The sequence below is a fragment of the Canis lupus genome, chromosome 19 (genome assembly GCF_011100685.1).
Source record: "Canis lupus familiaris isolate Mischka breed German Shepherd chromosome 19, alternate assembly UU_Cfam_GSD_1.0, whole genome shotgun sequence".
Lineage (NCBI taxonomy): Eukaryota > Metazoa > Chordata > Mammalia > Carnivora > Canidae > Canis > Canis lupus.
In genome coordinates, this window is record NC_049240.1 from 27,385,055 (window position 1) to 27,408,657 (window position 23,603).

The window sequence follows — 23,603 nt, forward strand, 5'->3', positions numbered from 1 at the left end:
CATGGACATTTGTTACTCATGGGCATTTTTCTCCAATCAAAATTTGATCAGTTATGATAGACACCACCTTCTCCTAGTTATCTTGGTTTAGCAAGTGCATTCCTTCCCAACTCATTTCACTACTCAAAGATATTTATTCCTGCCTATAAGAGTGATTCAGGCCATTTAACTGTTTTGTGGAAGGCACCAGAATATTATCCTCTGCTTTAAATGATAGTCTTAAAGAAGTCATAGATGAAAGGCATATGAGGAGCCTGCAAGGTCAATGTCTCTAACTCATTCTCAATCAGGCTGTTTGCCACTGCTTTCTGACTCTTTTCTAGGCCTTCATTTCACCCACCAAATGCTACTCACCACCTAACAATAAGACCCCGGCCTGGCTTAGAGTTAACTGGAGAAAGTAGGACAGAGGTAAGACAGTTGCCAGGTCCTGGTCTGGGACCTACTTGCCACCTACTGGCACACCAGGATGTGCAATGGAACTGATGCAGTTGGGATGCTGTGGCCTTTGACCTTGGCAGATGATTCCCCAATGGTGGGGGAGGGAAGTGCCCCAAAGCACACACATGTGCAGTCACAGTTCACTGTCCCACAAAGGGGCTAGCCTACACCTCCACCAGCCTCTGATGTGGGCATGGGGTGGCTGTAGGTATTGGCTTTAGCTGGAAGGTTGACATGATCCAGAAATCCATCTATCAGATCTGGGACTCAAGGCCTCTGGCCCTAAGGACACCTGGCTGTAGCTGTCACTCATCTACGAATACCTCTGTCCACCCCAGCAGAAAAAGAGAAGGGAAAACAAGAATTCAAAGAATAGGCCAGTATTTATCTGTTGAAAAGAAACTTGAGGTGATTGATTGAGGTAGGCTGGGAAAGGAACTTGACTAAAGTTAGGATGAATTTGAATCTAGTCTGGGGCACAAGGTAAGGGCTAGATAGGTGGGCTATGTGAGTGGCTAGGGGAGATGGAGGATTGGGGCCACTCTACTCCCACTGGGACTCCTCAAATATCGTCACAACCAAGTCCCGGTACATCCCTTCCTTGGGTCCTGAGTAAAGATGCTATGTTAGAAATGACTGTCTTGCTGTATCAGAAAACCAATTTTTAAGATCTGAAGGGATTAATAGCAGACCCATCTTGAGGTTCTGCTTACCTTGACTGGCTTTAAAGTTTCTTAAATGCGCACTTCTAAGGGTTATATTACAATGCTGAGCTGTTATTTACAAAGCATTTTCATTGTGGGTGTTTGTTTTGTTTTTAATCATCATCCAGACATCACAACACCCTGGTGAGTAAAAAATAAAGCTAGCAGTGCAAGGCTGAGTTTCAATCAGGAGGCATCAAACAAAGCCAATCAAGCATTTATAAGCTGGGGGAAAATGATCTTGATTCAATCTAATTTGTGGGGAAAGATTTCAAGCCAGTTCTTGATTTTCCAAATGAGTACAACCATTTCTAATTTGATTTGTCTGAAAACTCCCAGGACTGACTGGCATGCTATCGGCAAATGTAGAGAAAAGGCTGCTTTATAGGCTAAAGCTATCTTTCTGATTCACAAACTTAGGAAGAGCAGCGAGCCAAAATAGGGTAATTTTTCATGTTTAGACAAAGATACACTCCTTCATTCTTTTATTTATTTATTTAACAGATATTTACTAAGCAGCTCATATGGGTCAGGCTTGGTGGCAAAGGCCACCTGGGACTTGCAGCTTGGTGGCAAGTCCAGGGGACAGCCACTTGGAGCTTGCACTACACTAGAAGAGGGACATGAAACATGTCATCACAACTATGATGAGGTGCCAGGAGGGAGAAGTCAATGTTGATAGGAAAGTATGTAACAGGGATTCCTGAAGTACCTTTTGATTTGGATAATTAGGAAGAAGTAGGAGTAGGAACAGGATTGGGGTGGAGGGTGAGAAAGCAGAGGAGGACAATCACTAGAAACAAAGTCATTCCAAAGTTCTGGAATTTAAGGGAAACGAGATGCCTAGCATTAGTCTACACAGGCAACATATTGTTTCTGCCAAAGAAGGCCTTCGAGGATAGAAATCATGTCTCTTGGGTTTCATTTAAAGGATACTAGGGGAAGCATCTTTAATATTGAAGGGAATGTCCCACTTTTGGCCTAAGAGCTTGGGTTCATTGGCAGGTGGTTCCACACATGGTCCACTTCTCTGGCTTTCCACGAGCTGGCTACATGTACATATCAGTAAACAGGGACCCACTGAAAGCCATATGCTGCCTTTGGCCTCAGAGGGTCTCTCTTGACTTTGCCTCAATTTTGCCCACCAGTCCCCCTTGCCCAAGTTCCCAAATTCAACTCCTTGGCTATGGACTCTGTTAGTTTCCTGCCTATGTGTGCCCCTGTTTCTGGCCCCATATTTCATGCTTATTCCCTATGCATCAAAGATGAATATCCCCACCTGAATTTCAGTTTTTGCAAATAGTGATGTCTTTCACCTAGAAACAAGTCCCAGGTGAGGTTCTTGGGAGTTGAGGAGTGAAAGGGAGTGACAAATAGACCCAAGATTACATTGATAACCTCTCAGTTTTAAGGCAGAAGATAAGGCTGTAACTACCTTGAAAACTCCTTAATTTCTATTTCCAAATATTATGCAAGGTCTTATTTGGAAATAAGAATCAAGAAGCTTAAGAATATTAATAATCCTTTTTGACACTTTATGTTCACTTCTAGAAATCTATATTCAGGAAATAATCTGAAATTAAGCCAAGATTTATATACTAAGCCATGATTATTTATAATAATACAAACCTGGCTCTAAAACTAGAAGAATAGTTATGTAAACTACAGTGTATTCATATGACATACTATTTTGCCACCACTAATAATAATTTTTATGGTAAGTATGAAATTTGCTTTTAATAGAACATCAAATGAAATGAACAGAATACAAATTGTAGAAACAGATCAAATATATCTATATATATATATATATATATATGTAAGTATAGAACAGAAACTCCTTTGCTAAATAGTAGCTCTCTATCTGGCTTGTGGAATTATGGTGACTTTTATTCACATAATTAATTTTTCCTCCATTTTAAACTTATTTAAAATGAAAAATTAAAACTTTTACGGTAGAAGTTTAAGTTAAATAGGTTTCCAAGTATTATTTGAAAGTTTTCATGACAAGAGTATTGAGGATTAGTAACTACTATCAAGGCCATTAGTGCAGATTATTGAAAAAAAATAATAGCAGTTAATCCAAGTAGGGATAGAAGCAACTAGATATTAAACCCCATGGCTACTAGTTTTCAAATGTTTCCCACACCTGAGTAATTTCACAATGTTTGTCCCCTCCACTGCAACCTTTAGTTACATGTCTATTCCACTGAAGTAGGCAAAGGTGACAAGTCATTATGGTAGAAAAGTCAAAAGAAGATGTCATGTGAAAGCATGTGTATGTCTGTGAACATGTGTTTACTTTTTCCTTTTAAGTAAACTTTCTTATACAGAGTACTTGGCCCACAGACAAAGCAACTTTTCTCTACATGCATAGACTGATGCCTCTTTAGACTAAATTCACATTAGTGAGGAACAAATGTTCCTGGCTCTGAAAACATACTATGGGCTTTTTGTGTCCTAAGAAGAGACTGGAAAGTAACAAGTTTGTGTGCAGGGCAAATATCCTTACCTGGCCTGGAAAATTAAGCAAATTTATAGCTCAAAATGAATACATTATAAAAGTCAGCTTCTCAATTTTATCAATAATGATTTAGAAATGAGAAGAAACATCTAATTCCAATTATTGCTGTTATCTCTAAATAAACATTTTAAAAGTTTTCCTAATAAAAACAACTTTCTTTAAAAAAATAACTTTCAAAAATAGAAGCTTAAACTGGAATACTTATATTTGAGGTGGTGAATATGCTAGAACAACACTGTCTAATAGAAATATAATGTGAGCTACACATGTAATTTAAAATTTTCTGTAGCTATATTAAAAAGAAAAAAGCAAAATGAAAGAGATTAATTCTAATTTGGATATTAAGTGATTTATCTCAATACATGCAAATATTATTTAAATATGCAGTTGATATTAAAATTATTGAATTTTTTTTTAATCTTTCCAGCACATCTCAATTTGATCTAGCCACATTTCAAATGCTCAATAGCAACACATGACTAGTGGCTACCATATTGAACAGCTCAAGTCTCAAGTGTCGTTAAAATGGTGATGGTAGACCTTGATGCCGAGGCAGAAACTCTATCACTTTTTACATGAGGATTCTCATATATTGACCTTTATTGCTCGAAGAGACTTGGGCAGAGATACCTCTCAAAATCCATTCTCCTTGCCTTTCTTATAGTGGAACTCTTTTGAGGCAACAGTATTTTCAAGTGGGTGGCTATATGTCCCCAATCCCCCTACAAATCTGCATGGCCAGGTGACTTAGTCTGGCCTGTGAGGCATGGCAGGGCAGAAGCATTGGTTAGGACTTCCTGGAAACCTTAAAAAGAGCCAATTTAGCTGACAGGGATACTCCTTTTGCCTCTTTTTTCCCCTTCCTCTGAAAGCTTTGCATATAAAGATGATACCTCAAGTTCCAGAAGCCTACTGGGACACTCAGGATAGAAACCATAGAGTAAGAGTGGTTTCTCTGAAGGATAGAATAGTCTGGATCCCTAACTACTTCTTGGGGATTCTACTTTCTATGTTATTGTTTGTCGAGGTAACAGAGGAGGAGGTTATAGATAAATGACACAGTACTTCCAGTGGTCTTCAGATAATAAAATTTAATATTTTATTATTTTATTTTAAAATTCTTAATGATTTTATGTATTCATTTGAGACAGAGAGAGGGCATGAGCAGGGGGAGGGGCAGAAGGAGAAGCAGACTCCCTACTGAGCCAGGGGTCTGATGTGAGGCTTGATCCCAAGACCCGGAGATCATTGACTTGAGCCAAATGCAGATGCTTAACCATCTGAGCCACCCAGGCACCCCTGGACAATAAAATTTTAAGTGATTATTATGAGCTGAATTGTGTTTCCCCAGAATCCATATGTTGAAACTCTAACCCCTAGTACTTCAGAATGTAATTTGAAGAATGTAATTTGAAGATGAGACATCTAACTGGTGTCTGCACAGGAAGAGGAAAATTGGACAAAGAAAAATCAACTATCTGGAGACACAGGGGAGAGGTCACTTAAGGAGCTGGACAGAAGGTGCCCTTGTGCAAGCCAAGGAGAAAGGCTTCAGGAGAAATTAAACCTCTTGACACCTTGACCTCAGACTTCTACTCTCCAGAACTATGAGAACATACATTTCTACTGTTTAAACCAAGTCAGCCTGTGGTATTTTGTTATGGAAGTCCTTGTTAGCTAATACAGTGTTAGAGGGCTTTTAAATAATTCCCCTTAATGAAGTCATTGTGTTGAAAAGTATTTTAGATGTTCTAAAGGATGTTTCTCAGTCACAGCACCAGAAAGAATAAGTTAATCATGAAGTTTATCCAACTACCTAGTAACCCAATTGGATAGAGAAGCCACAACTCCTAACTCACACAGTGGTGTTTCTGCAGGCCACACCACTTCCACATCAGGGACATAGAAATCATTAGTTGAAGGAAATCATTAACCTGAAGATCATCTCTCTCTCTCTCTCTCTCTCTCTTAAAGATTTATTTATTTATTTACTTGAGAGAGAGAGAAATCATTAGTTGAAGGAAATCATTAACCTGAAGATCATCTCTCTCTCTCTCTCTCTCTCTCTTAAAGATTTATTTATTTATTTACTTGAGAGAGAGGGAAAGACCACAGAGGGAAAGAAAGAAGCAGACTCCCCACTGAGCAGAGGGCCAGATGCGGTGCTCTATCCCAGGACCCTGAGATCAAGTCCTGAGCCGAAGGCAGATGCTTAACTGACTGATCCACTCAGGTGCCCCCTGAAGATCATCTTCTAATTCTCTATCTCAGGTGGCTAAGCAGGCTAAGAGTTAGGTGGCGCCAAGGATCTCTTACTTATATGTGAAGATCACTAAATATAGAGGAACAGCCTCCCTTCAGAAGATGTTTCTACTCTCCAGTGTTAAATAAGGAGACTTTCTCACTGCTAATCAGATCTGCAAGTTTGTCTTGGTATAATCATCTCAGCACAAGCTTAAATAAATATTTCTTTTTTTAAAGATTGTATTTATTCACGAGAGACACACAGAGAGATGCAGAGACATAGGCAGAGGGAGAAGCAGGCTCGTCGGAAGCCCGATGTAGGACTCGACCTTAGGACCCCAGATCGTGACCTGGGCCAAAGGCAGATGCTCAACTATGGAGCCATCTAGGTGACCCTTAAATAAATATTTCTTAAGCACATACTATCTGTAGTATGCTAGCTTCCTCACTGGGAACTCAAATTAGTCTTTTCTCCCCCTATTAAAAAAATATAATTTACTTATTCAACATTTGTTGATCATTTTTCTGATGTAATGTTACTTTGCTAAAATTCAAAAACTCAGTGATTATAGCAGATATAACATGTGCATAACGCATATCACAGCAGATGAACATGGATTTGGCATCAGAAAGGCCAGGGATAGGGACTTCCTAACTATGTATCTTGGGCAAGTGTTTTAATAGCATTAAGACTCGTGTTTCTCCGAACTAGAGGTGGTGGAAGGGGAGGCAGGTGGGGGGTGGGGGTGACTGGGTGACAGGCACTGAGAAGGGCACTTGATGGGATGAGCACTGGGTGTTATTCTATATGCTGGCAAATTGAACACCAATAAAAAATAAATTTATAAAAAATAAATTTATAAAAAAAAAAGACTCGTGTTTCTCAACTTCAAAACAAAACCACAAATAGTTGTCCATTTCATAAGGTGAATTCAAGGACTGCAATAGATAAATATGAAAATCAGTTGGCAGAGTATCTGGCACATACTAAATGCTCAGTAAGTTACTATTTTCATTACATACTGTGTGAATAATAAGAAAAAAAAAGAAAATAAGTTACACGGAAGAACAGTCCTTTTTTAAAAGAAGACTAGAAAATCTACATTGGCACTCTATAACCATTTATGGTTGACTCTGTTTGATGGGAATGCAGGTGATTTTTTTCTTTCATTCAACTTTTCTGCATTTTCCAAATTTCCTATAATCTGTAAACATGAATTCTCATGAAAAAATGGGAATTGCATTTCACTTTTAGGATATTTCTGGTTATTTAATTACATTGGTGGAGGACTGTGATTCTTGTGCTTTCCCAGAGCAGTATCAGCTCTAATTATCTTACAAACGTATAAAACATGGGGACCCGCTGCTTCTTATAAAGAGAATGAAGTTGTAGGCATATCAATCACAAAGTACTAAAATTTGACACATAACCTGCTTATAAACACTTAATTTTTTGAACAAAAAGATAAAAAAAAAAAAAAAAAAAAAAAAACAAGATGCTTATCTTATCTTAATGGTTTTTGCCAGTCATCACATTCTTAAGAGTTAACAATCCGGTAAAATTCATGTGTTTTCTAGTTGCCTTGAAGACTAGAGAACAGGCTCTTGCAATTGTTTCAATGTGGAATATTGCATCTGCCCATGCATACAGAATGACAAGCATTCACCAAAGCTTCGGCCCATAAAACTAAGAGTATCTTCTGGAACTTGGTCTTTCAATCACCTTGAGAAGCTAACATTGGATGCTCCATCCTCAGGGTCTGATTCTCAGTTGTGTTCTTGTAGTGCTCTGTAAAATCATACCGTGCTTATAAGCTTCCACCATGTGTCATCTATAACTGAAGTAAAGGGCAGGTTTAGGGCATGCCCTTAGCCCCAAATCTATTCAGATATAAGATTTCTAGCAGACACATCAAGTGTGGCTTGTGGAGGTTGAAGGTGTCCATTTAGCCATATTCTTGATCTCAGGGTACCTTTTTTAAAGGCCTAGTCAATCTATTTTTCATCTTTAAATTATCCTTATTATTTTTAAAGGGAATAATGATTATTTAGCTACTGGATTGCATTGATGCAATGAAGACATGTCCATCAAAGGGCTTGTTTCCTTGGCAGAAGCAAGGTAAATTCTGGACCTTGTTGTCGGGGAAGAAATTGATGAAATAATTGACCACCATGGGTGAGAATGGATAACCCCATGGGCTAACTTAGGAATAGAAGGATGAGCTGAATTAGGATATTAAAAAAAAAAAGATGGAAAGAAATGGCACAGAAATAAAACTATTTCAGAGGAGGGCAGTGAGTTGCAAGAGACAACCTTTAAGTGAAACATGGGAAGAAGTCTTATGAGATTGAGGCATAAGAAATCCTCATTGGAGGGGTGAATTGTTTAGGTAATCCAAATGTAGGTCTAAGGGGGCACCTGGGTGGCTCAGTAGGTTAGCATCTGCCTTTGACTTAAGTCATGATCCCAGGGTTCTGGGATTGAGCCTCACTTCTGGCTCCCTGCTGAGCCAGGAGCTGGCTTCTCTCTCTCTCCCTCTGCCTGCCACTCCCCCTGCTTGTGCTTGCTTGCTCTCTCTCAGTGTGTCAAATAAATAAATAAAATCTCAAAAATGAAACAAAACAAACAAACAAAAAACAAAACAAAACAAAAAAACAAAAAAACAAGTTAAGATCTACCTACATACAGCATACCCCAAACTTTTTTGAATATGAGAAATTCCTTTTAATTTAATAAATTACATGGACTCATAGAAGAGAATGAATGTAGTTTCACTATTTTCTACTGAGGAAATAGGTGATGACAAAATGAAATAAATTATTAACTCTCTACTCACAAGAGCCTGCACCTGTATTTAAGAATTTGTGCTCATACCCCTGTGAGACATGCTATGATAGCCAAAGGTTATTCTCAGGGGATGTTAAAACATGAACATGAATGTGCTTCCCTTTGTCTTCCCTACCCCCTATTGCAGATGTCCATTGCCTCTGGTTTTTAACCTACAATTTAAAAGGAAGAAAAGAGATTAGAGGGTGTAGCAGCTATCCATTTCTGAGTTTCAGCTCCAAAACCACCCTTCCTTGCCTTGCTTCTTGACAACTTGGGGTCGGGCTCTGTCAACATTTCCCGCCCCAATGTCAGGATTTGCCAGAAGAGGGCGCTAGAGAGCCACTGCAAGAGAGAGTTCGGGCGGCCTTTTCTGGGGTCCTGTCCTCCATTATTGATAGTCAGTGGGGAACCCAGTAATTCTGTAGGTTGAGCTCCAGCTGGGCCCTCAGCTGACACTTTGCCCCCTGGTAGCAGCTCCCACAGGCAGCTCAGTTCTGTGCTGTCTGGCAATACCTGTGCTATTTGCAGACTGCACGGTCCCCTGGTAACCACCTTCTTTGAAGAGGTGTGAATCTCAGCCTGAGAGGCAGGGAGGGGGGGCTCCCCTACTCCCTACTTCCTGCACTGTCTGTTTTCCCTCAGCCTGGAGAAAGTACTGGACTTTTTTTGCACTTGCTCTTTCTGGACCATTAAGTCCTCTTTTATCCATTTTAGCAGTTAACCACCTCCTACTAGCTAACATTTTTTCTTATATATATACTAAAATTTTCCTTTTCAAACAACCAGGACCTCGACAGATAGAGACGTCTTCTAAATCTTGTGACACAAGGTGGAAAAGCTTCTTGGAAGCCAGTTCAACTGTCCCACAAGGAACAGAGTTAGCGTCAGGTCTCTACTTATTGAGGTCCTGGTGATTCAACAATGAGAATTTATATAAGATCATTAGGAATTTATAAAGACACAGAAAAGGTTTGATTTTATGTACTATTTTCCTAATCTAAAAATGCATTCTGGAACTCTTAATTTACTGTCCATGGATGAACTTCAGGGGAATCTATATGCTCCAAAAACGTTACACAAAATAAAATATGTTTATAATTTTCATTCTATTCTTCAAGAGATATATGCCCCCTAAAATATTAATAATCACTGACCTAAAATCTTTACTGTTGTTCTTGTAGGCGATTTACAGAACAAGATAGACAACCATAGGACTGTGGTTTTCGTGGGGAACATACATGGAGAAATGGTGAGCAAAGTGGGGCAATAAAAATAATTATAACACTATTATTAGCTACTAGGGATTCAATGCCTATAATATCCCAAGATCCACCAATCACAAAGTAGGTATTTATTAGCTCTATCTTGGAATTGATGACACTGAAATATGATGAGGTTGAGTAACTTTGTCCAGATTCTGTAGCTATTACATGGTGAAGGTGGGATTTAATCTTACTTCCTTCAAAGGTTATATTCTTCCTCAACATGCAGTATCTTCATTATGTACATTTCAACATGATGAATGAATGATACAGAAAGGTATGTTTTTTTTGGTGCAACTTACAAAATACCTAAAGTGTTAGGTGAAGGAAGAAACTCTTACAAGGAACTAGACTAGACTAGACTAGACATTGCTTCCCAGAAATACTATGTTCCCACTTTGAGTTTCCACATCCCTACCCGGAGTGCCCTCCTATTACCTTGGAATTGTCCTAAGAGATATCTTTCTTCAAAACCTACACCAAGATCCTGTGCATTCATGAAGTCTTTCCTGTACCCACTAGCCCTGTGGTTTCTCCTACTTAATTTTCATAAGGTATTTTGCATCCTGTCATTAGTTTTCAGTGGCTGGGGATATGACAGTCAGGAGCACTGTTGGGACAGCAGGGCTGTAGTCAAAGTAAGAAAGCAAGAAGCTATAAAACCAAATGGAATCATTGCGAGAATCACTGATAATCATAAAGAGTAATCAAGGTGGCAAAATGAATAGAAAGTATATGTCAAACTGTTAAGGCAAATGAGAGGAAAGGAGGAGAGGAGGTCATCAAAACGGTATCCCGGAGAGTAGAAAGCATGTTACAAGGAGACAGGCAAAGTAAGTGCATCAGCTTTTAATTCTGAGTTCTGAAATGCTGACCCAATGCCCAGTATGTGGAAATTGCTGCAGAGAGAGGTTTGAGGTTTCCAGTCCATTGAAGGCAAGGATCATTTGCTATGAGCATAGTAGATACTCAATAAACTATGTTTAATGATGATGATAAATTAAATGCTGAATTATGTAATGTAGTGTGAGTGTGAGTGTCACAGCAAAGAAAATATAATGGAGCTGAATAGTGGAGGTGCTCTGAGGAGATGTTGGCATCTGGAATGGCCACACAAGGCTGGCAGACACAGTATATTTGATGCTACACCTTCTGCAAACCCATGGTGGATTCTGCCTATGGATCATAGCAGCTTCTTCTTTGCAGGCTGGACCGAGCACCATGATTTTCCCTAGCACTATGCTCCAGAGGGCCACAAACAATCCACTGGAGTTGACGTAGGCATGGCAGGCATATAGCAGGTTCACACTATATACACTATGGGTGTTTTTTTTTTTTTAAATTTTGAAACTTCCTAATTATTTGCTAGGTAGCCATGGCCCCAAAGATCTTCAGTGTCTCCCTGAAACCTAGGCCTTGTCTGATTGATTGCCAGTTCTCTCTGGGCCTCCCCACAAGGCAACAATTCAAGAGTCCATGGTTGGCACAGCCTGGGGGCTTCAGTACTCTGCTCCACCTCAAGAGACCATTAAATATTTTGAGTCTATCCTGATTCAGAATGTTAACCCTACTTGTGAGTTTAGAGAATGATGGCTGGTTTGGGACTAGGTCAGGGAAGAGCCCAAGGAGAAAAGCAGCTCAATTGGTACAGAAGCAACATGGAATGAAAAGGCTTAGAGAGGAGTATGCATATAGTCAATTCCAGAAACAGTGAAGCATCTAGGCGTGGCTAGAAAAGAAGTATCATTGACAAGAAATTGGGAAGTAAAATTCTATATATTGGAGAAGCAGATGCTGGCAACTGGACATACTGAGGTGAGAGCCACAAGGCCAGAGGGGAGATCCTGCCAAGAAGCACAGCCATGCAAGTGTCAAGGAGTTAGGCTCTGCCCCTGCTGCCATCTTTCATCCTCTGGCTGAAGGCAAGGATTCTGCCCCATAGCTCAGACACAGCAAGAGATACCCCAGAGAGATTTATTTGGCAATTAGCAAACTACATAGGGGCCATTTCTGAAACACCTCATTGGTCTTCAATTCCCGGGTAGGCAGTGCTATTCACGAATCTGCCCAGCCTTGTATTTTTTTTTTTCACTTTGATGTGAAAGTCATTCAAGGCCCTAGGAAAAAATAGATGTATAATAAAAATGAATAAAAGCTGATGGTGTAGTGCTTTCCAGAAGAGGAAGAGGACTGTGAATGACACAGACGCTGACTATATATCATTGACTTTCCCTGGTCTTGGGCATAAAGCATCTTTCAGTATAAAGTGTGGACAATGATGTCTGCCCCTGTCTGCCTCCCGCAGAGGTTTCAGGGATAAAGGAGCAAACACAGCCACAGGTCCATCTGTCACCCCCCTTACTGTCCTCTGGCATTAGCATCATGATTTGTGGCATCATGATTATCTATAAGACAGCTCTCTGAAACAAGATGTCTTCAAATGAAGGGATTATCATTGCTGGCATTATTGAGGGGCAGAAGAGCCTAAAAAGACTCAGCTCATTAGCTGGAAGTTTTGTTGAAAAAAGGAACCTGAGTTTATTTCTTTTCTTTTAAGATTTTTTAAATTTATTTATTCACGAGAGACAAAGACAGAGAGAGGCAGAGACACAGGCAGGGGGAGAAGCAGGCTCTATGCAGGGAGCCCGATGTGGGACTTGACCCCGGGTCTCCAGGATCACGCCCTGGGCTGAAGGCAGGCGCTAAACTGCTGAGCCACCTGGGCTGCCCCCTGAGTTGATTTCAAGTTTCATTTAGACCCATTCTTTTTTTTTTTTTTTAATTTCCTATTGAGGTATAACTATCACACCATGTTATATTAGTTTCAGGTGTATGATATAATGATTCTACAGTTCAATACATTTCTCAGTGCTCATCAATTTAAGTGTACTCTCCTTTACGTATTTCATGTATCCCCTACCCTCCCTCTGACACCCACCAGTTTTTCCTCTGTATTAAGAGTCTGTTCTTTGTTTCTTTTATTCCTGTTTGTTTTTTGTTTGTTTGTTTGTTTCTTATATTGTACATGAGTGAAATCATATATTTATTTTTCTCTGAATGACTTACTTGACTTAGCATATACACTCTATGTCTATCCACCTTGTTGTGAATTAGCTTCACTCTTTTGAAAGGTATTTAAATATTCAAATGAGGGGAAAGTATGAGGTGGAACTGGCAGGAGAAGCAGGTGCTTCTGCACACTGTGTTTATGTAGGGAAACTGGTACAGACTTTAAACAATTGAGTCAAAAATCCATAATTGTTCACCCAATAATCTTCACTCCTGGTTACCTATTCTAAATCTTAGAAAATTACTTTTTTATTATGTTTACAATCACCACATTATTTTTGGCAGTAAAAATTCGAGCCACTGAAAATTTAAGCGCAGTAAACTCTTTTTTAAAAGTTTTTAAAAATTTGGAAGAGAGAGAGAGAGCAGGGGGAGGAGCAGAGGGAAATGGACAAGCAGACTCTGCACTGAGTGTGGAGCCCAATGAGGGGCTTGATCTCAGGACCCTGAGATCATGACCTGAGCCAAAATCAAGAGTTGGACATGTAACTGAGTCATCCAGGATCCCCTAAACACAGTCGAATTTAAAGGCATTTAGTGAATTGAGTTAATGTTTAAATTATGTACATACATAAAAAGATTAAAAGTTTTTAATAAAACTTTTAAAGATGGGGCACCTGGGTGGCTCAGTCAGTTAAGCATCTGCCTTCAGCTCGGATCATGAATCCAGAGTCCTGGGATTGAGCCCTGAGTAGGGCTCCCTGCTCAGTAGGAAGTCTGCTTCTCACTCTCCCTCTGCCCCTCCCCCTGCTCATGCCCATTCCCTCTCGATCTCAAATAAATAAATAAAATCTTAAAAAATTTTTTAAGATATAAAATATATTTTAAGAAAAATATTAACTATAAGAAGTAAGCTAAAAAAGAGTCAGTAAAATATGGTCTATGCTATTTAAAATATACATTTAAAATATGGAAACAAAATACATATAATGAGAACAGTGTTTCCCTCTCTGGTTGGTTTTGTGTTTTATTCTGTGTATTCCAAATATTCATAAAAAATAGAGAGAAATGAATATTTTTAACATTTTAAAGAAATTTTGTTTAATAGCTTCAAGTAATTATTTTACTTGATGAGCTAATGAAATCAGCCATCTTAGAAAAACAAGTCATAGCACAGATTTAGGTAGAATGATTTTCAGAGAGGATGATCATTCCACTATTTTTTTAACTTTATGTCACTTTATTCCTCATATGACCTTGAAACTAATTTTAATGTTCTCACCAAAAGAAAGGAAACAACTTCTCCAGAAGTTAATAATTTAGAAATATTTTTTTCCAGGATATGAGGAGTATACAACTGAGAAGCTGGTGATGTGAATGCCAGACTGGTCAAATGACAGTGAAAGACCCAGGGAATGTGGAGAGAGAAGACATGATATGTTAGTTGCTTTTTCAAGTGATTCCTTCCATCAAGGGAAAGTATCATTTATCACAGAGCACATGATCCTGGGGACAAACTGAAGAGATTATAGGCTTCACTAGACACTAGGGACTTTGAGCAATTTTTATGAACTTTCTGGGTCACAGGAAGGTAGGACAAAGGTTGCTGTCACCAAGTGTGTGTGTGCGTATCTGTGCATGTGTGGATGTGTGGATATACAATGTAAGCGTGCATACGATCTCTTGTGCAAACATATTTATCTCTGTGTTTTCTTGGCTTCAGAGCTGCAGGAAATAACCACGCTGCAATGACTGTCGTGGCAGCAGATGCAAACAAGACAATAAACCTCACAGAAGCTTGCTGTTTTACCTATCTGTATGTCTGTTACACTCAAGCCCACTGGGCAACATCTTTTTTATATTCCTTATTTCATTGGAGCCCATCATTTGGTAAAATCTGAACTAGAGATGCTCATTCAATTTCCTCAAATGAATGAGGTAAGCAAGCTTGTAATATATCTACTCAAACCCACTTCATGGTTCATACAGTTTGGAAATAAATTAAACTTTAGATTCAGGAAGTAGGACCTAAGATGTCACCAATCTACTTTTAGTACTTGTTGGGATCATCGAATATAAAGCCTATGTGTTTAGGAATGTAACTAGTCTATCAGCCTAGTTACTATGCTACTCCAGGTGCTGGTTTGAGAAGACCTTGAGGCTTCCCTATCAGCTGAGTGGAAACACGTTTTGGGATTGCATTAAGTAATTACAGCCATGAGGCTGGGAGTATCATTCTATGTATTTAGTATTGGCTATCATTCCATTCTCTAATTTCAATTATTTGGAGACAAAGGCACGGGAGTGAATTGACATGGTTAATTAACTCCAAAGCCAAGTGTATATTCATAGTCCTGCAACTAGCCATTTGCTTTTTTCCCTCCTGTACTGAAGACAAAGTAAAGCAACAAGACCATTTCTACTATGCTCTTCTTTATAATGGAAAAAAAAATCATTTTAAGACCTATAGTGAAGAAAGTTAGACCTCAGCCAACAACCAATCATGTTATTCTCCTTACCTCTAGAATAGGGTATGTAACATTCAGAAAGCAGAGCTCAAGGAAGCAGCATTTCTTGTGAAGTGGAAGGTGTGAAATTAATCATTTTCAGGAAACTAGCAGGGCAATATATTTCTTATATTATGTATATAATAATCCACATTACAGGTACTGTACACACACTTCAATGGGCCATTTACTTTCTGATTGTTTATTATATGGTACTGTATTAGCATAGGATGAAAGATTTGAGGAAGAATAGTGAGGTATTTTTTATGTCTACTTTAAGCTGTTAGTTTTACTGCATTTCGGGATGTGGAGGATCGTCTTGTAGTCAAATCGAGCCATAAAGACTAAATTGAATTATCCCCACGGAACAGCTGTTAAATCTCCAGGGAATGGGCAGGTCCCACAGAAGGGAATGACAAATTGCAATGGGGATGCTCCCTGAGTGCTGCCTGCTAGAGAGGTTTGTGCTGGATGAGGCCAACACAGGTGCTTCCTTGAGCCTTGAATCACATTTTATAATTTATGGGTGTTATCATACCCTGCTCCTGATTTGTTGATTCCTCAACTCTCCTGCTAAACTCTGAACTTTCCAAGACTCAATAACTGTGTGAGAGTCTGTAAACACTGGCAAAGGACAAAAGCACCATCCCTTTCAAAAGCCCTTACTTAGCATGGCAGTGACTTAGTCACTTGAGCAAAGCTGATTTTGTAGCTGATATTATGTCTTTGGGGGAACACATTAAGCCTGAGTAGGGGAATAAAAGAGTTTATACTTGTAATTAACAGTGCAAACTATCCCTTCCCTCACAGAATTCCTAAAGGAAAAAGACTAGGTATATAAAGGTGTGTATGTGTCTGTGTAGTGATATAAATTCTCACTTAAGCAAGGTGATGGAAGCACTTTGGAATAAAAATAATGCTTCTCTTTTTTTTTTCCTTTAAATTTTGAAGGTTAAAACTAAAGGTTGTCTACCTACAAACTAAAACCGTTTTCTTGGGATTTTTTTTCCAAGTACATTAGTGCTAAATGGATTTCTTGTGCTTCATATTAACAATATTGCCAATTAAACTCTGAGGAATGAAGTATGCTAGTAAAGTTTCGGGCAACTTGATAAGTGCTAAAGTAGTATAAAATCAACAAAACATTTATTAAAGTTTTGGTTAACCATTCTCTCAGAAAAAAAGAGATCATGAAAGCTTCCAAAATTCAGAAATTCATTTTTTCTCCATGTTTTCCTTTATTTCTCCTTCTTGCTCTGTGTAACCAGCACATTTTTAAATATATATATAATCGTTAAAGATACATAGAACACATAATATGTATGGATATTTCCTATTTGAATCCTGCCATAAGGATCTTAGTTATTTATATGTAAAGGCTCAGGCTTGCATACTTTTGGACCTGTCTATAAACAATGGAAGTGAATAATGTCACGAGCTCCTTGTGTTTCAACATGCTCTGCCAACTCCTTGCACAACGGCAAGTAGTGTCCTGCCTTTCAGATGTGTTGATGTTCATGTCATTAAACTCTCAGTAGCATGGAGTCTTACTGCCAACAGGCAGACTGAACTCAATGACACTGGTATATTATGATATATTTGTTAGTAATATTGGTGATGGGTGGGCACGACTGTATCTTACATGGCTCAAGTCTCCTGAATGAGACTCAAGAAAAATATCACTAGTGGTTTAGCACCTGCCTTCAGCCCAGGGCGTGATCCTGGAGACCCAGGATCGAGTCCCATGTCGGGCTCCCTGCATGGAGCCTGCTTCTCCTTCTGCCTGTGTCTCTGCCTCTCTCTCTCTCTCTCTCTCTCTCTCTCACTCTCTCTCTCTTTCCTGTGTGTGTGTGTGTGTCTCATGAATCAATAAATAAAATCTAAAAAAAAAAAAAAAAGAAAAATATCACTAGCTATCTAGTGCTTAGGTCAATCGGGAGATGGACAACCTGAATACACATGGGTAAGATAATTGTCAAGACTGCTGAGCATGAGCCAAGGATGGGTAAGTAATGTCACTTGATCTCTTAGAACCAGAGTCAGAGGATTAACCCCTTCTTAGCATCATCCTTACTCTTCAGAACTACAGGAGTCAAAAATTTGATACAAACTTTTAAAAATATTGGCAATCTTTAAACCACATATGATTCCCCTCAAGCAAGTCTAGCTCACATCCTGGAATCCAATGGCCACTTTAGAAAATGCTTTACTTATATAAAATTCAAATACCTAAAAGAAATAAAATATTCATTATAAGGTATACTTTCCATGGGGGAACATAAACATTAAGGTCATTTAATGGTCATAAGGTCATTCTCATAGGTTTTCCAGAGAGTCTACTGTCCAGAATACAAAGAGAATCAGATTTTGTGTGTCAAATGATGCAGTGGCCTACTCTTGTCAGGGCTTTTGAAAGAGTGTCAGTTTAAAGGACTTCCACTTCTGGGAAGATGGAGTAGTACAATTTTCCCTATTTCTCCCACTAAGTATAACTAAAAACTGCTGGAAATTATGAAACAAACTTAAGATGACTCTGAATGGTGGAGAGAAGAAAGCATACATAAGGATCTTGAGACCCAATAAACAACAGTGAAGAATTCCTCCTTCTTTTTCTTTTTTTTTTTTTTTGTCTCCTACATCTTAGATGTATTGCTGAAGAAGTCAACAACCTGGAAAGACCAACTGGTGCGGATCAAAAGTAAATCCCAATTAGATGCCTGTTCTTGGGGCACTTGGGTGACTCAGTGGTTGAACGTCTGCCTTGGACTCAGGTCATGATCGATCCCACGGTCCTGGGATTGAGTCCCATAACAGGTTTCCTACAGGGAGCCTGCTTCTCTCTCTGCCTATGTCTCTGTCTCTCTCTCTCTCTCTCTGTGTCTCTTATGAATAAATAAATAAAATCTTAAAAAAAGAAGCCTATTCTTTATAATCATAGGCCCAGGAGAGGGACAGTATAGTAAGAGAGAAAATCTTTAAATAATAACTGCTCTATGTCAGACAAACACCGTACAAAAAATTCTGACCCTATTTCCATTCATCCTATAACAAGGTGTCAAAACCTCTAGTCAAGATTGTATCAGAGAAGACTGAGTAGAGAGCAGACTTTAAGCCTTCCCAAAGAGTAGCAAGCCTCTCCCTGTAGTACGTTCAAACCGCCTGTCTGACAGAGCTTGGACTGTGTACCTCCGCTCAGCTGTTATGTTGGAGAGGTATTAATGCAGAGTCATGACTTTCTTTTTTTTTTTTTTTAATTTTTATTTATTTATGATAGTCACACACAGAGAGTGAGAGAGGCAGAGACACAGGCAGAGGGAGAAGCAGGCTCCATGCACCGGGAGCCCGAAGTGGGATTCGATCCCGGGTCTCCAGGATCGCGCCCTGGGCCAGAGGCAGGCGCCAAACCACTGCGCCACCCAGGGATCCCGAGTCATGACTTTCATACCAGTCTAGTGATAACAAGAATATTCCCCCACACATACACACTAGATGGAAATGGAGGTCATGTGGAGAACAGTAATGAGGCTTTTTTTTTTTTTTTTAAGATTTTATTTATTTATTCATGATAGTCACACAGAGAGAGACAGAGAGGCAGAGACACAGGCAGAGGGAGAAGCAGGCTCCATGCACCGGGAGCCCGATGTGGGATTCGATCCCGGGTCTCCAGGATCACGCCCCGGGCCAAAGGCAGGTGCCAAACCGCTGCGCCACCCGGGGATCCCAGTAATGAGGCTTTTATACACATCCCAGCCAGTGGGAGTTATTACTGAAGAGCTAATGGGGAGCTGGAACTCTCATTCCTTTCCACTTTACCCTTACATGTCAATGGGGGCTGAGGAGAAACCCTGGAGGCTACCCCTACCTAGGAGAATTGAGGTAAAATCCTCCCCTCCCCTATTGGAATAGTGTCAGAAAAAGATATCTAATAGAGAATAGCTAACAGACAGTTAATATGATTAAACATAGCATAATCCCTAAAATGCCCAGGTTAAAAGAGAAATCCTCAAAAAATAAAAAATAAAAAAGAAATAAAAATCCCTGGTCATACCAAGAAACACGAAGACCTCAAATTGCATGAAGAAATACAATCAATAGATGCTAACTCTGAGATGACAAAAAAAAAAATGTTCAAATTATGTGACAAATATTTTTAAGCAGCCATTATAATAAAATTCCTTCAAGGAACAATAACATATTTGAGACAAATAAGAAAATAGGAAGATCCAGCAAAAAATAGAAAGTCTTAGCATGGAAACAGAAAAGGTAAAGAAGAACCAAATAAAAATTTTAAAACTGAAAAATATAATAACAGACATAAAAATATTTAACAGATATGTGCAGTAACAGAATGAAGAGAATAAGGAAAGAATTAGTGAACTTAAGGATCTAGCAATAGAAATTACCCAAATGAACAAAAGGCAAAAGAAACCAAGAAAAAATATGAACAGAGGATCAAAGACTTGTGGGATTAAAATGAAAGATCTACATTCATAGTCATGGAATTCAGAAAAGAGAAAGAGAGGAGGACTAAAAATAACTCAGATAAGTGGCAGAACAATTCTCAAATTTGGTGAAAGACAACAGGCCACAGATTCAAGGAACTGAATGAAATCCAAACAGGATGAACCAAAAGAAATCACATAATTCCAAATGGTCAAATTTCTGAAAACTAAAGACAAAGGAATATCTTGAAAGCACTGAGAGAGAAATGAAAGCTTATCTCTGGGGCAAAATCTTTTAACAATAATGGATTTGTTGCCAGAAACCATTGAAGCCAGAAGAAAATGGCCTAATATTTTTCAAAGACTGAAGGAAAACAAAAACCAAACCAGAGTTTTCTATACAGAGAACATATCTTTTAAGAATGGAATAGCTACCAAGACATTATAGATTGAAGGACAACCAAGAATTTGTCACAAGCACATACCTTGAAAAATGGCAAAAGAAAGTTGTTTAAAACAGAAATGAGAGGATGAAACAAGGAAACTGGAAACTCAGGAGGGAAGAAAGAATAACAAAAAGCAAAAATAGTATGATTTGATAGGCATCCCCGGTGGCTCAGCGGTTTAGCGCCGCCTTCAGCCCAGGGCCTGAACCTGGAGACTTGGGATCGAGTCCCCATGTCAGGCTCCCTGCATGGAGCCTGCTTCTCCCTCTGCCTGTGTCTCTGCCTCTCTCTCTCTCTCTCTCTCTGTCTCTCTCTCTCTATGTCTCTCATGAATAAATAAATAAAATCTTAAAAAAGTATGATTTGAAATATGTAAAGAGGATATAATAAGAAAATTATCTAGATGTTGATACTAATGATTCTAAATATATAGAGGAAATAATAAGAGAATTATATAATAAACAGGGCTAGATAAACGAATATAAAAGGAGGTAAGGTTTCTAAACTTCAATTGAATTGGTGAAATACTAGTAAAATTTGTTTTTTTTTTGTTTTGTTTTTTGTTTTTTGTTTTTTTTTTTGTAAAATTTGTTAATATGTGTACCTAATATCTTAAGAAACCACAACAAAACTGTACACAGAAACACATTCAAATACTAGATAAATCAAAGCAAAATTCTAAAAATCATTCAAGAAACACACTGGAAGTTAGAGAAAAAAATAAAAAATAGATAACAAACAGAAAACAAAAAATAAACAGGTATTTGAGCACTAATATCAATAACTACAATTAGATGTAATTGATTTAAGTATAAAATTAAGAGACTGATGAGGGGCCTGTCTGGCTCAGTTGCAAGAGCATGGGATTCTTGATCTCGGGGTTGTGAGGTAGAGCCCCACATTGGGTGTAGAGATTACTTGAAGGTGAACTCTTAAAAAAAGAGATTGACAAAGTGGATTTAAAAATGACTATACTATTTAGTGTCTATAAGAAACTCACTACAAATATTCGATATATGCCAGTTAAATGTATAAAAATGAAAAAATATGTCATATAAACATCAATTGAAAAATACCAGAAGTGTTTATATTAATATTAGATAAAGTAGACTTCAGAGCAACAAAAATTATCATAGAGAAGAACATTATATAATGATAAAAATACCAATCCACCAAGAAGACGGCAGTCCTAACTGTGTATGTACTAAACAACAGAGATATAAAATACATGAAGCAAAACAGAAAGAACTGGAAGGAGAAATGAACAAATTCATAATTATAGTTGGAAATATTAACACCATTATTGCGTACCTACTATGTATAAGGCATTCTGCTAGGTATTAGAATGCAGTGGTAAGAAAGAAAGATAGCTCTCATCCTCAGTCTATTGGGGATGATAAATGTTAATCAATTAGAAAACTATATAACTTGCCAGCATGATAAATGCTTCAAAGGAAATCTCAAAAACACAAAAAGTTTAACCTCTCATTCAAAATTCCATATTTCAATATAAATAATAGGTAAACAAATACATAATTCCCAAGCTACAGAATTTAATAGGATCTGTGGCTCTACTTTTGCATTTCCCAGAGATAATAAAGAGACTGATGTTAACACAGGGTTAGCTGCAAACATTCTCCACAGCTGGCACACAACTGATAGCCAGGAAATTGGAATTCTTTAGGAGCCTCTAATGTATTGTTACTCCTGATAACGCAGTTCACACTCATTCAGTTCCTGCCTTTTCTCTTATACTCCAGTTTCACCTGCGAGATTGATAGGACCTCAAAGAGTATAATATAAACACATTATAAAGAGGTTCAGGAGATGGGATGGAAAAAAGACTTATTCCAATGTTTTAGAAACCACCATGCTGAGAAAGATGTTAACTTACCACAGTGTAGATCTGATGCTTTCGTCTCTTAGCCAGGTCAATTATGTTTACTCCATTGTAGTAAAGGTTTTCAATACATCCATGAAAGTTTTTCTTTAAAAAGGTCCCAGGTTTGCCTGGTACTGGAATTCCTCCAAAACTAAGCTTTATGAAGAGAAAAAAAAAAAATCAACTCTTAGTTATAAGCCCTGAAGCAGTAGGAAAGGAAAGTGAGTGAATTTTAGTAGTTCCAATTGTATGTGCGAGCCAAGTGGCTCAAATAATTATAGATGCCACTTGATTGCACATTTAAAAGGATACTGATTAGCCCACATAAAAATAACTATAATTGCTCGCTTTTTAAGGGCTTATTTTACAAAACTATTTCACTTCCTTTCTGAACCTTTTTAATACTAAATAAAACAATAATTTATAGAAGTAGGGAAAAAATAAAAGAAAATCAACAACTTTATATTTATCTCTTGTTTAAACATCTGAGAGAGTATGGCCAAATGAAAACTAAGGGACAAACATAATATACCTCTGTTCACCTACAGAAAAACCTAGTTTAAAGGTCTGCATTGGGGATCCCTGGGTGGCTCAGCGGTTTGGCGCCTGCCTTCGGCCCAGGGCGTGATCCTGGATTCCCAGGATCAAGTCCCATGTCGGGCTCCCTGCATGGAACCTGCTTCTCTTTCTGCCTGTGTCTTTGCCTCTCTCTCTCTCTCTCTCTCTCTGTCTCTCCTGAATAAATAAAATCTTTAAAAAAATAAATAAATAAAGGTCTGCATTGTGCTGAAAAAGCCTATGTACATGATTATTTCCAAATTATTTTCTATAAAGGTGAAAGATAGGAAATAATCCAAATATCCCATCAATTTCTTAAAAGTAAATAATCAATAGTTAATGTGATGGAAACTTACTTAGTTGTCAATAATGGTGTTCATTAAATGTGATAAAATGGCAAATAAGCATAATGTTGATTGAAAAATCAAGTTATAATTGGATATGATGTTAACAACAAAAAATTGTTTATACAGTATAGACTTGGAGGGAATACACCGAACTGTTCATCATGGTTGTCTTTGGGAAGAACATGAGATACTCATTTTTGTATTTTTTTTTACTACTGTTCTTTTACTGTAGTAAAATATTACAAATTACTTTTTTAATGTTAATACTATTTAAAGAACAAACTTGATTGGTTGTGAATATTCTTCCCATTATACAAGAGAGACGATAGTAAAAAAATAAAATAAAATAAAATAAAATAAACAAAATTCAGAGAAAAGCGGGGGGGATCCCTGGGTGGCTCAGCGGT

The 23,603-nt window shown here is 38.2% G+C and overlaps 1 protein-coding gene across 1 annotated transcript in view; it reads right to left on the reverse strand.

Moving 5' to 3' along the window:
• CNTNAP5 (contactin associated protein family member 5) overlaps window positions 1-23,603 on the reverse strand; it is a 785,909-nt gene that overhangs the window by 376,087 nt on the left and 386,219 nt on the right. Inside the window, 1 exon segment of the mRNA NM_001048108.1 lies at window positions 22,307-22,447. Coding sequence (NP_001041573.1) covers window positions 22,307-22,447 — 141 coding nt within the window.